Below are 14,345 nucleotides of genomic sequence, written 5' to 3'. Positions count from 1 at the left end.
TTTTGTCTGAAAACATCAAAAAATTTATTCCCTTTGTATCGTTATTAATATAGATGTTACTGTTATTTAATACATGAGGCCAAACCTTAAGGTAAGCAAGGTCAGCTTGCTACATCAGGAAGAAAAACAAAGGAAAGATACTTGAATGAAAAATGGACCGTGGTGGTGTTGTTCTGATATATTCCTTTTGTGAAATGTCAGCAGAGTCACGGTTTCCACAGAATGGTGGTCTCGGCAATCATGGAAGTGACCACGTACGGATCCATATTTGAAGCAGGCCTCCGGTCCTCGAAATACCCTTTGCCTGCTTTCTCCGTGTCTCTGCCAACCCGAATGGATGCACCACGGTTTGCAACCCCCTGAAAAGAAAATAATGTGCACAAATATGAGAAATCCGTGTCCTCCTCTTCAGTTGTAGCACGAGCAATGAATAATGTCCAAAAGTGTATCAGGCTCTAATGCCCTCTGTTAAAGAAACACAACCCGTTCATGGTTTTATTACATCAACAACAATTGAATAGTTCGATAAAAAGTATGTTTTCAAAAGTGCTCAATTTATAGGAATTGGTGGTGGTAGTCTTCCAAATGGTACAATCTTAGTATGTAATGTAACAAACAAAATTTTAACATTTTTGCATAGGTTAAGAGGGAATGTGCTTACCCATGAGAATGTATTCATATTGGCTGTTTCATGTCGTCCGGTGAGGCGACGCTCATTGCCTTCGCCATACGCGGCAATATGTTCCTTGTGCCTTAGCCCAAGCTTTCGAATCGCCTTTTTGATGACCTCATAGCCTCCGTCGCTCCTCATAGACTTGGTGCTGAAATCATCATCATAGACTTCGGTATGAGAAAGAGAGAAGGGGAGGACGAATGGAGTGTTAACAATCCATCTACTCTAAAAGTTTAAGCTGTTAGAAATGGTGTAATTTAAATATAATCTCTCAACATGGAGTACGTACATTTCAGTATAAATGTACATTACCTGTAGTTTGTGTGAGCACCGGCACCATTCCAATCACCCTGGTGAGGCAACAAAGTATTAACATCATATGTCGTATCGCTTCCATTTTAGCAATTTAACAAGGAAACTAACGATTCTTGAGAATCAAACTAAAAAATTTACCGGGATTGGTTTGGGGTCAAAAGAAAGCACCACATCAGCAATTTCAGTAATCCTCTGTTAACGAAAACAGTTCAATATTTTAGCACAACTATTATATTACAAAATCCCGGATACAAGTACTAGCAATTTTCCATGAAAATGTAGTAGTAGCAGCAGCAGTAATTATTTCGATTTTGTTGAAGTGTACCTCCAGAATGTAACGCGCCACCCACAACTCATCTCCGGCTGAGATGCCAACAGAAGGTCCAACTTGAAACTCCCACTGTATTTAACATGACCGAGGATGAAAAGTTAGAATTCGGATTAGAAGGGAAGAAAACAGAAAGGAGATGACTCGAAATCTTCGTTTACCTGGCCTGGCATCACTTCTCCATTGATGCCGCTTATGTTAATGCCGGCATAAAGGCAGGCCTTGTAGTGAGAATCGACAATGTCACGTCCAAAGGCTTTGTCAGCACCAATCGCACAGTAGTATGGTCCCTATGTCACAATAACAAAATAAATTGAATCAAAACTGATACACATAGAATCATTAGAGTGATTGAAGAATTATCTCAGGTGTTGGAAAGAAAATTTGAAGTAAGGAATTAGTAAAAAAAAAATTACTGTAGAACTTCTTTAAGATATAAAGAAAAATTAGGATTAAAAAGGAAAGAAAATTTTGAAGTATTGACATGATGTTATGAAATGAATTTCAACACCACCAAGTGGTTGCCAAGCATGTCAAAAGTCTGAAACTGGGAAGCTAAAACAGCAGGAAAGGAGGACACATAGATAATACCATTGAATTCATATGGTCTTAATAAATAAGAAGACTTAATCAAAATAATTTAGGTAAACTATCACCACATCTTTTAAGGTTTGACAAAAAAAAATATACACGGATGAAAGTTATTTATTTTTTGAACAATGCCGTTCCCTTCAGCTTTGAAAAACCCACAAATCCTTTGTTATAAATTAATATTTTAATTAACTTAAATACATCAAACCCAAACCCTTTCTCTCTCTGTATGCATGTGTGTCTTACTTAGTCAACTTACTCTGTTAATGAGTTTTTTTTAAGGTAAAATAAGTAATTAAACCTTTAACAAACCAAATTATTAAATCGAATATCCAACTAATAAGAATCAGGTATGAATACATGAATTATATAAAAAGGCGGTTCCAATAGCTCTATAATTCAACACCGGAAGAAAATAATGCTGTTTCAAAAATTCCCTTAATTCTACATAGAGCCTTCATCCTTCGAATCCGACCCAGATTTTGCAAAGATTAATACATATATATATATATATACACACAGCCCCTTTCTCTCTCATCCACAACCCATTCACAGCCCCTTTCTCTCTCATCTCTCCCCTTTCCATTCTCTCTCTTCAAGAGATCCGATCGGCGTCTGCTAATGGTCCCGGTTGAGTCGACTCGTTCACTCCTAGCTCTCTATCCAACTCAGTGACCACAACTTGTTCCAAGACGACGGCGAAACTGCCGCTGATCTTCTAACACCGACGCCGGAGAGGCTGAGGTGCTGCGGCGGCGGCGGCGATCCCCCGCCGGTGTTGGTGGTGGTGTTGTAATGTGTATTTTATTTATATATATGTTAGCAGACAGAGACACAGAGAAGCATAGTTGGTGTGATAGGAAGAGAATAAGAAGAAAAAATGAACAAGGGGTTATTTGTAAGGTCTGATATTTTATAATGTATTTAAATTTAATATTGAGAGGTAATTTTGTTTTTTTTATAAAATTTAAAACTTTATTCGGATGGAATTTCAATAAAAAGAGTGCATTATTCAAAAAATAGATAACTTTTTATCTGTACATTTGTTTGTCATACCTTAAAAAGTGTGGCCCACTAATTTAAGTATTCAAGACTAAGGCAAAAAAAATATACACCAAAATTATTAAATGTTGCGAAAAATATGTGTTTCGTTACCTGGGGTCCTGGATAACCTCCCAATGGCCAGCCAACAGGCCACTTAACATCTTTCTGCAACAAGGTGTACTCTTGCTCGAGGCCATACCTATTTTACAGATTGAATTTCAAGTAAGAGTGGGATTCTAATAAAAAAACGATATCAACACCAATATATCCTAAATCCTGAGATGGAAATTCCTAGACATTCTCCTCGATCTAACTATTTGCTCTGATCGTAATCACAACTACAGAGTAAAACTTGAATAGAAATGAGAACAAAGTTCGGGAAAAAAAAATAAGCATAACTAATTACCATGGCTCTTCTGCAACGACATCAGGATGGCTGAAAATATTGGCGGCATTATACCTCTTGTTTGTTGGAATTGCCTCGCCAGAGGGAGTGTAAGTATCACACATGACCTAAGACAATTACGAGATAAATAAAGACACTTTAGTTCAAAATATGGTTTGAAACATAATAAAACAAGTGACCTTAAACAATAATAATGAATTGAATGCAAGATAAGGTTCAACTTACTAGAATATTGTTGCCCCTCCTGAATGGATCCTTAAAAATTGCTTGGGGACTGTTTTATTATATCGTCCGCGCCAAAAAAAAAATCACAGTTAAATAGAATTTTTCTCATTTGAAGTAAATAGAATCAAAAGATTAAAAATGACAGAAAAATAAAAAATAATACTTGTTGGGGATTTTAAGAAAAATGAACAAAATAAATGAATGTACAAAGATAAAACATACTATAGGATCACTTCACTGTCTTTCCCAGGAGCTTGACCTGTGCTCGATCCATCGTAATTCCAATTTGGAAGCTCTTTGGGATCGGTAACAGATCCACGAAGAGTCTATGCATATCCAACAGCCACATGCATCACAAATCTTCACACCATTAGAGCAACAGTGGTTGTGTTTAAGTTGTATGTGTGTGTGTGATCACCTACCATAAATATATATATAAATTTTTTTTCAAAAAAAAATAATAATTACCCTTGCTTTGCTTCTGAGGTCCATGCCTGATCCACCAATCCTGTTGAAGAATTTGAATTAAAAAAAGAGAATTAAATAATACTAGATTGAACAAGGAAAAGGATATAAACAATTTTTTTTTTTTGGTCTCACACTCAAATTTTTAAAATAAAAATAAAAAGGCTATGTTAGGATCCATAAATATAAAATTTGGTGAGTTTCTGAAAGAAATGAGTAAAAAATAGTTACATAGCTATATTTACATGGAAAATGACTTTTGTGATGGAACCATGACTATATTTTAGAACAAGTCAAGGCTTTTGTGATAGAAAAAGGTTAATTTCTTTAACTCGATAATTAGCAATTAACTGCTTATCCTTTTGATTTAGTTATGGATGTAATGACAAAAGGTTCAGAACAGAGTTTTATGGGGTAAGCCATTTGTTGATTATATTGTTTCAATTAACAAAATTAGAGATGGGACTGGAGAGAGTATATAATATATGTAGGACTAAAACTGAATAATGAAATGTAACTTTAATAAACTTAAAATACAAGTGGTGAAATCAAAGGTCAAGAAATACCAAAAAAAAAAAAAAAAAAAAAAAAAAAAAAAAAAAAAAAAAAAAAAACCATTTTTGTTAACTAAACATGATTATTTATAAAATAATAAAAAAAAGGTACTTTTCAAAAAATATATTTATAAAAATAAATTCTGAAATGATGTTAATCAGAAAATTAAAGCATGATGGGTTAATAAAGGGTGCTTCTGGCATATTGTGAAATCGCAAAAACTTAAAATTTGAAAGATAAATTCTGAAAAACAATTATTAGATGAATCAAACTTTGTGAAATTGTTTAACAGGGTGTTAGGCGGGTAAAAAACAACATATTCACATAATGAGAATAGCTAGAATGCGCAAGTTGAGATGGATGTGCAACACGACAAGAAAAGATAAATTTAGATATAAACATATTCGTGAAATGGTTAGAGAAGCATATAACTAGTTAATAGAGGGAGGAAAACAATAAATTCTAAAAAAATATCTAAAAAATTCTAAAATTTATAAAGAACCTCAATTTGAGTCCTTTTAGGTCTTATTTTTGGAAGACCACATATTGAAAGGTCAATGATTTTAAAATATAACCCCACCCTTATTCCTTATTTTATTTTATTAACATAGTAAATTATATTTTACTTAGATTTAGTAAATTATCAACAAAAAAAATACGCTTTAGTTTTTTTACTTATTAAAATAAACATAGTAAATTATAAAATATTTTACTTCAAAAATAATTTTCTTTGATCTAGTTCCTAAGAATTCTATAGTAAAGAAAACATTACACTTTAAGTTTTTAAAATTTTATTTTAGTACTGCGTTTACTGATTCTACCGCTCCAAGTAAAATAATTGGGTCCACCCATGAATAAAACATACCTATTTACCTTATAATATATATATATATATATTAAAGCCGAATGAAACTAATATAACCTCATACAACAAAAATTAACAATGCGTTATCCCACATCGACTAGGTGGAGACGATTTTCATGAGCTGTGCAAAAGCAGACAATAGGATAGGTTGAGAGCTCCAGAATTGTAAATTTAAGTCATAAATACTGGAACGGAAGTGAGAACACGTGCAGAGCGTGGGAACAGGAACTGTTGAGAAGAATTGTGTGACTGAAGTTGAGCGTAAAAACAAGAGCCATTAAGAAGAAATGTGTAACTTAGACAGTGACAAGTCATAAATGGAGATTGTGCACAAGCTCACCATAAGGTCATCCACAATTTTGAAAATCGTGAACACGAATGGAGTGTAAAATGAACAACGTCTACACATACCTACCCAACCGTGCCAGTCGTGACAAACAAAATACAAGAAAATAGAGAATAAACAATACTAAAGCCCCAAAAAAAAAAAAAAAAAAAATTATAACAAAATCGAGTTTTCATAAAATAAAAATGATAATAAAAAAAAAAAATTAAAAAAAAAAAACCACAAAGCAGTCGCACATTCACTATCTAAACCATATGAACATGTAGAAAATAAAGCAACCCAAAATAATTAAAAACAGAGCAACCCCATTAACGATATGTAGTAAAGAAAACAACCCATTAACGATAAACTCACCAAATGTACTCAGCAATCACCTTCTCAGTGCAATCAGAGAGGTTTAAGTTGACGAAATTTGAAAGCAGAGACATTGCTGAAACACAGAAGAACGAAGGTCTTCAATTGACTCTCTCTCTCCTCACTGTCTCTCTCTCTCTCTCTCTCTCTCTCTGATTGATTGAATGCAGAGTACTCTGGACACAGAGGTAATGAGCTGCCTTTATAGTGCGGTCTCTATGTTGATAACACAAGTCATTTCACGAGTAGGGACTATGAAAAAGTAATTACTACACAAATATTTGTACATATATTATGTATTATATTAAGTATTTTTTTACCATTTTTTTACGAAGTAAATGAAATAATGTAAACAAAAATTTGGGAAGTTGGAATTTAAAAGAGAATCTACTGAGGATTTCCAAGTTCTTATATTTGTAAGATATTACTATAAATAAATAAAAAGTCGAATTCCTAATTTTAATTTGACACCTATTTTATGTTGTTGTAATTCCTAGGTCAAAATTATGCTCTTTGCTTAGGCATGGTGTCAAGAGATGCAATTTTCGCTCTTTTAATTATTTTGGAAACAATTTATGCTAAAACTCTTTTATGCATGTGTCTTGCAATTGACATTTTTATTTTTATATCAATAGACACTCATTAGTCAATCCCGATTCGAATGAGAAGGTCTAATGGTAAAGTCTTTGAATCGCCTTAGGGTCACTCCTAATAAGTTTTTCTGGTAATTTCCCATTTACCTGGTGGTGGGTGGTTATGAAGTGCTAAAAAAAGTTCACATAAATTGTACCTCTAATAAAAATTAGAAGTATTAAATTAGTGTTTGGCCAAAAAAATGAAATAAAATTTCTTTGCTAACTCAAGCTTCTTGAGAAAGTTCAGTAATCTGACAGAGCCCATTCGTTAGAGAATAGCCATTCACTTTCAAACTTCATCCCTGTCATGGCCTGTGGATGAGGCATCTGCTGCCAAATTGACGTATTGATGGATGATGGTCCAAAGAGCATCCATTTGAAGCACTTACTTCTATGCAGTGTAATAATATATATTATATATGTTTGATATATAGGATAGAGACATGGGGAAAGAAAAAGGGATTCTAATGGAAGGCTTTTTTCTAATTTTGTTTAGTTGGGTAGGAGAAAAATGAGGAACAACAAAATCTTTATTTTGTAATGCACTTTTATTTGGATCAACACATCATCTTATTTAAAATGAATTATTGTTTAATTTAATCGTAAATACTCAAGTTGACAAAGTTTTGGGCACACATAAGCATTTTTACCATATTCAGAGCATGTATGATTATAGTTCGTCTAATGTGATAACTTGTCCAATTTCTCATACCTATCCACATAGGTCACCTCAATTACCTCCCTTAAGGGGCTAACGTCCCCATTGACCACACTTTTGGTTAAGCTTCGACTTTGATATTATTTGTAACTGCTCACTTCACCACATAATATAATATTGTTTGTTTTGGGAATGATCCTTCACTATTTTGTTCACCTAGTACCTTGCACCAGCCTACGTCACACCAGCCAGCATAGATTGGCACAAGTTGAATTTATATTTAGAATCCTCTCTTTTTGGTCATGTGTACTTAAAACCACAACTTAACAATACATCAATAACGTAGCAATTTTAAATCGTTAATGCAATATAAGTGTATTACAAAAATTATTACATCGTTATTATATAAGTGTTGCACATTATATTATATCATGTAGCATTGTGATGTAGCATGTTACATAGCTAGTCTAGGTATAATTAGTCTTTCTCTCCTGTCCTTAAACACTTTTATTTGAAAAAGAAAAAGAAAAAACAATTGATGAAATATATATATTTATTTATTTATTTATTTAGAGAGAGAGAGAGGGAGACAGAGAGAGAGAGAGAAATTGAGGCCATCCATTTCCATCCTTCAATCTATTATTGGAAGAAATAGATAGTGATGTGTTGGGAAAAGTGGTCTACCATCCCTTCTTTTTCCTCCCCTCTTTCTCTCCACCAAAGAATAAAGGAATTCTATTTCCCTTCACCACGCAAGTGACAAGAAGGAACATATTCTACTGTTTACATTCCTCGGTGTCTGATCAGAACAGATGAATGGAAATACTAGATAAAATCCATTCGAAGCAAACCTATCTAATTAATCATGGAATAAAGGCATCAATGTAGTCAAAAGAAAGAACAAAAGTATCAACAATCAATTCCTATCCAATGAACACGACTTTAAGGTCCAACACTTCTCAGTAGGCAAATGCTATACCCCAATTTCCAAGTGGACACCAACTTCCCAAATGTCCATCCATGTTGTGGAAGTTGGGTACCATTCTCAGCTATGCCCTTCCCCTATGCACTAAACAAGAGCTAGCTATATGTTGGCTAGAAATAAGAAACACTTTGTTTAAAAAGCTAGCCATATGTAGGTCCAAGTGTGTGACATATAGATAGTTATAAGTCTTTTCAAATAATATTTGAGTGTGTTTGAAGTTTCAAACTCTTCGTAGTAAAGCATTTTACCGTACCTTATCACAATTGATATCTATAATTACTCATACATGTGACCATGCTATGTATGCCTAGAATCCAACTCCTTTACTTGAATGGTTAGTAGCATTAGTTTGTCTCTTTAATCTTTAATTGAGGTGCACAATTAGTAACAATCCTACAGACACACGCATTCTGTTCCAGTAACTCGAACCACTCACCTCTCATTCAGAATGTGAGCGTTCCTTTCTTTGCTAGGTTGGCTTTTTCAACTTGGGGACAAAAAATAAGCATCTATTTAACTTTCTATTTTTTAAAAAAAATAATAAAAAAGAAAAAGAAATGGAATGTTCTAAAATCCTGACACTACCCTCGTCAACAAAAATAAATAAATAAAATACCTTCAGAAGAAGGATGGGCTTTGGTTTTAAACGAATTGATAGTAGACTTACAGTTAGTTAGGTCACAATAGGCTTGGTGTTAACATTTCCCACTCGGGTCTGAGATATTGTTACCCGCAAAACGGACAGTATTGGGTAAACCTCCCCAAGCCCAAGGATAGACTATTTTCAGCCCAAAAGTAGCCCATTACAACCCAAGTTCCTTCGGAGTCATACCCCAGGTTGAACTCATTTAAACAAAACACAAGATTATACGTATATATAGTTATATACACATGAAATTAAGGCAAGGAATCAGATAATACACACTTATAACAATCCAAAGGATTATGCATGTTGTACATCTCTGGGACAGCTCTGTATTTTAATATGTGGAGACATGTATTTTAGAATTTTTTATTTTTTATTTTAGATTTTTCTCTTTGTCCCGGTAAGAATTGATCTTAATTATATGTTCTTCTCAAATTGTCATTTTCTTTTTCCATTCAATGAACTGGTTTCTTCAAACGAAAAACTAAATTAATCACCAAAAGTGGTTTCTTCTCTTTGAATAATTATCAGGAGTGTTACTTATTTTGGTAGGTCAGTAATAAATTTATGTTAAGATTTCCTGAAAAACTTTTCTCATGGTTTAGAGAAAAAAAAAAAATAATAAAAATAAAAAAATCAAATCAAATTTCAAGTGTCTTTTGGGGTGTAGAAACCAATAATATTATACCTAAGAACCATTAATCAATACAACCATCGTGTAACACTAAAAAGAGTTATTAAGTATAAAGTTGGCATGTAAAAAGGAAAAATAAAAAATAAAAAAATCAGCTCACAATGATAGATCATTCATTTACTTATTCACTATATATATAAACATTTTAGAAATGAAAATATCTAGCATAATGATAGAGGAATTTAAATTTGTTCCATAACCGCGAAAAGATTCAGCTCACAGCTGCTCACTCACAAAGAAAAGAAATTTGTTCCATAACAATAGTTAAGTACAATCACAAATCATGGAGAAAATACACCCATTCCTACCTTCAAGTTAATGTCTCACCAATTTAATGGGAGGTTGTGCTACGTAGAACTTTGTATTTACATAAAGGTCTACAATACTTTGGAATATCATATTTCAGAGATTTTTGAATGTGATGATGAAACTCACTTGATTGATGATGTAACGATTGATAGGATTCGGAGTACCGTATTGATTGATTATCTAACGGTTGATAGGCTTTGTAGTACAGTATTGTAAACTTTTTCATGACGTGACATACGTATTCAAAAAACTTTTTACACTCGTGCAGATAATTATAGATTGTTGAGGGAGAGGATTTTAGAATGTAGAAAAGTTGGTAGAAATTAAATTATCGTAGAACTTTAAAGAAGATTACGGAGTTTTATAAAGTTTGTAAATACCTAAGATATTTGAATGGATAATTTTAGAGATTAGATTTTACTGTTTAGCTTTCAGGATGCCCCATATATAGGGTAGGTTTGATTTGTAAATCAAGTTTGAAGAGCCAGCCGAACCAACTCAAAAATTGAGTGTGATAAGCATCAAAAGAGAGGGTGGCTACAACCTTATTGTCCATAACGATAAAATATTTATACAAATTTTTACACATCTTTAGTGACATTCAACCTTGTAATGAGAATGACAAATGCATAAGTTTGATGGAATTTGAATCGTGAGCGGGTCAAACATATGCTGCAAAACATATTTAATGGGTTTGGATCTACTATTCTTGTTTTTCAAATTTTATAAAATTTGAAAAAAAAAAAAAAAAATTCAAATTGGCAAGGCTGTTATAAGACCCAACCCATTTACAATATATTATAACCGTTACAATAAATAGAACCTGTTTACAAATAAATTAATTTTAAAAAAAAAAAAATTTAAAAATAATAAAAATCAATTTTTAACTTGTGCTAACGGTCAGCAAGTTGAAAACAAAAATTCAAGTTGACAAGTTAACCCATTTCGGTTGATAAGGCCTAATACGTTTACAAAAGTTCCGACCCATTCACAAAGGATTTGGTCCGTTTAAAAAGGATTCAATAAAGAATTCAACCTGTTTACAAGGATCTGGCCAATTCTCACAAACGAACCCATTTGAACAACCCTACCCTCTTTAGCAGAAATTTTGTTTCCTGCAAAAGTACTATCCTATTTTGATTTAGGTCAAATTACTAACACATCCTAAGTTATGTCAAATCAAATCTTAAATAAATGGTTATTTTGATTCTAATTTGTCTTCACTTTTCAAAACTGTCATAGTGCTTTTTACATGTAAAATAATGATGTTACTCTGTTGATTTAAAAAAATTATATTTCATTTATTAAATAACAAAACTACCAAAAGACTCATTTTAAATTACATGCAAAATTTTAGAGTGATTAACCTATTTCTCTCTCTCTAAATGTGTGTGTCTTAGAGCTCTAGGCGCAGGAAAGTGATGGTGTTTTCTTCCATGAAGAAATTATTAAAACCCTGTTGAACAGTAGTACGTAGCTAGCACACCTAGAAGATAATGACCACAAACAAGGATATCATGAAAACTAGTTGACATCAAGATCTGATAATAATCAAAGCACGAAATACAAGATGCAATAAAGAAAAAAATATCAACGTTAAATAATTCTTAAATTTATAAATCTTGAAATCTGGTAAAATAAGAACTTCTAAATTCAAAATTATAAAATATTATCCATAAGAATTTAGAAAGAAAAATAATAAGTCCCTACTCTAAAATAACCGAAAGAGTAGATCATGAAGGCCAAACGACAATAAGCGAAATCTTCAACCCTGTGGTTGAAATTGTCTAAATCTAAAAAATAATAAATGATGCATTAATCCTACAAACAAATCATCTTTTCTACAACCCAATCAGAGCATTGGTAAACCAATCATCTCTAACCAAACCAACCCAATAAAAAACAAAACCTCCAACTCAATACCCATAAACATGTGATATGCAATTATAAACATAAAGTAATAAGCAACTCAACCATGTTTTGGCAAATCAACCATGTTAATAGATCATACCATGTACGTACCCAGACAACTCAATCATGCCTTGGCAAATCAACCATTTTAGTAGATCATACTACGTACCCATACAACTGAACTATACATTGGCAAATCATTCATGCTAATAGGTAATGCGTTAATAGTCAGCCCACAGTGGTTCCACATCACAATCCATATCCACAATATGATAAATATCATTTATAGTGCATATGTAACATGGAATTAATTTATCATTTTCCCGTTATTGATTTTGGTGTAGCACAATACCTTACGCAAACTACTCTAAGGTCGAGCCTTAATGTGAGCAGGCCCACAGGCGCTTGCTGGCCCGCGATCGCTAATTTTTTTATTAAAAAAAATCCTTCTCAAAACGATGTCATTTTGAGAAGGGAATTTTAAAAAATAAAAATAAAATAAAATTAAAAATAAAAAAAAAAAAAAAAAAACGTTGTCGTTCAACTGATTTTTCTAAACAAAATGGGGCAACGGTCCTAAGGCCCTGTTTGGCTGACCAATTGCCCCTAAAACCCTTGTTTTTTTCACTTTTTTTGGTGTTAGTAAATAAATAATATGGTCCTTAAGCATTATTTGGGTATATTGGCCTATAAAAATTAGACCCCCTTATTTAAACCTGCCAAACTAGCCGTTTAGGAACTGTTTGATTGACACAAACAGTGCCTTAATGACTATATATTTTGAAAAAAAAAAAAAAAACAACAACAACATTTTCAACTCTATAAATACCCATGTCTATAAAAACATTTCCAAACCACATCAAACCCATGTCTATTCTCTACTCCTCCAAGCTTCATTTATTTATTTTGTCTATTTTAGCTTTTATTTATATATTCTTCAAATTCCATGGATCCAAGATCACCATTCCACTACAACTCCTAACCGACCGATGAATTTTTTCCATTTGATGAAAATAATATCGATTTGTTTTCATAGTCACAACCCGATAATACTCTATATTATGGGAGTAGTGTACCATAATCCCAAATCCCTTCCCAAGATTATGTTCCTGAGATGCCACAATCAAGTAGCGCCGAACCTAGCTTCCTCAAGGCAACCGATTGATAGGCAGCCTAATTGGAAGATGGACGAAAGTGAGGCTTTATGCAAGACTTGGTACAGGTGCAGACCAAACTAGGGTAAAACTTTGGTTTCGAGTGAATGAAAATCATGTGCTTCAACCTAGTCGCCCATCTTCTAGGGTTCTAAATGGTCTGATGAATCGTTAATTCATTATGTAGAAAATGATGACCAAATATTATGCATGCATGACTACAATCAATAAGAATCACCCTAGTGGCTACATCAATGAAGATAGGGCCGACCCTAATCGAGACTCTCAAAATTTTGAGAGGCCTTACGCGAATTCTCACATTTGAGGCCTTTTGCAAATAAAATTTCACACGCACAAAAAAAAAAATATATATATATATATATATATATATATATATATAGACGATGAGTACATAAAATATATTTACACGATGTTTTCAATTTCTACAAGTAATACATTCAACTAAAACTTAACACACTACCATATAATTGTGTCCATCATTAATAAATAATTATGCGCATCTGCAGTATACATAGACAACTAACTAATAATTATAAATTTATCACCAATAACAAATAATTGTGTGCCAGTACAGTTTGCATATGACAACCAACCAATAATAATAAATTTATCACCACCAATAAATAGTGTACATATTCAATATTATTAGAAAAAATAAATCAAATTGAGTAAGTTAGAAGAAGAAGAAAAAGAATAATTAGATGAAGAACATGTGCCATGACTTTGATTTTCTAGTTTCGACAATACCACTTCCTATCTCTTCATGCAATAAGATTCAGTTTGTTGTTAATCATATTCAAAGATATATTTGACAATATTTCATGAAATATATTATAAGTACTTAACAAAAAAGTACAAAAATAAGCTTCATGGTGTGGCATAATATATATATAATTTTTTCATCTTTCTTTTTCTTTATAGAGTGTCCGGTTGACGGGGTCAACTTCAATGGTGTTGGAAATCTCCACAACATTGACTACTTTTTGTATGCCATTGGTTTTCCTTTTTTTTTATTATTATTTTTTTAATCTAATTCAATTAAGTTTTTTTTTTTTTTTTTGGAAAGGCTAATTTAATCAATTGTTTCTTTGGTTGTTAGTTTAATTAATATTTATTTATTTAATTGAATAACAAAGTAGTATATGTCAAATTTATATAATCTGAT

At 32.4% G+C, this 14,345-nt stretch overlaps 1 protein-coding gene across 1 annotated transcript; it reads right to left on the bottom strand.

The window, feature by feature from the left end:
- LOC132266382 (glutamine synthetase cytosolic isozyme 2-like) lies at window positions 1-6,349 on the bottom strand. Its single transcript, XM_059767234.1, has 12 exons — window positions 6,168-6,349; window positions 4,051-4,090; window positions 3,805-3,908; window positions 3,583-3,631; window positions 3,358-3,464; window positions 3,063-3,150; window positions 1,478-1,606; window positions 1,314-1,388; window positions 1,127-1,180; window positions 986-1,023; window positions 662-821; window positions 1-359 (listed from the first exon to the last, which is right to left on the bottom strand). The coding sequence occupies exons 1-12, from the start codon at window positions 6,239-6,241 to the stop codon at window positions 207-209; spliced, it is 1,071 nt and encodes a 356-aa protein (XP_059623217.1). The 5' UTR covers window positions 6,242-6,349; the 3' UTR covers window positions 1-206.
- Between the last annotated feature and the right edge of the window lie 7,996 nt (window positions 6,350-14,345).

The sequence above is a fragment of the Cornus florida genome, unplaced genomic scaffold (assembly GCF_030987335.1).
Source record: "Cornus florida cultivar Cherokee Brave unplaced genomic scaffold, ASM3098733v1 CherokeeBrave_3.0.0_Hap2_Chr07, whole genome shotgun sequence".
Lineage (NCBI taxonomy): Eukaryota > Viridiplantae > Streptophyta > Magnoliopsida > Cornales > Cornaceae > Cornus > Cornus florida.
Note: the sequence above shows the minus strand (reverse complement) of the source record. Positions and strands in the feature narration are given on the sequence as shown.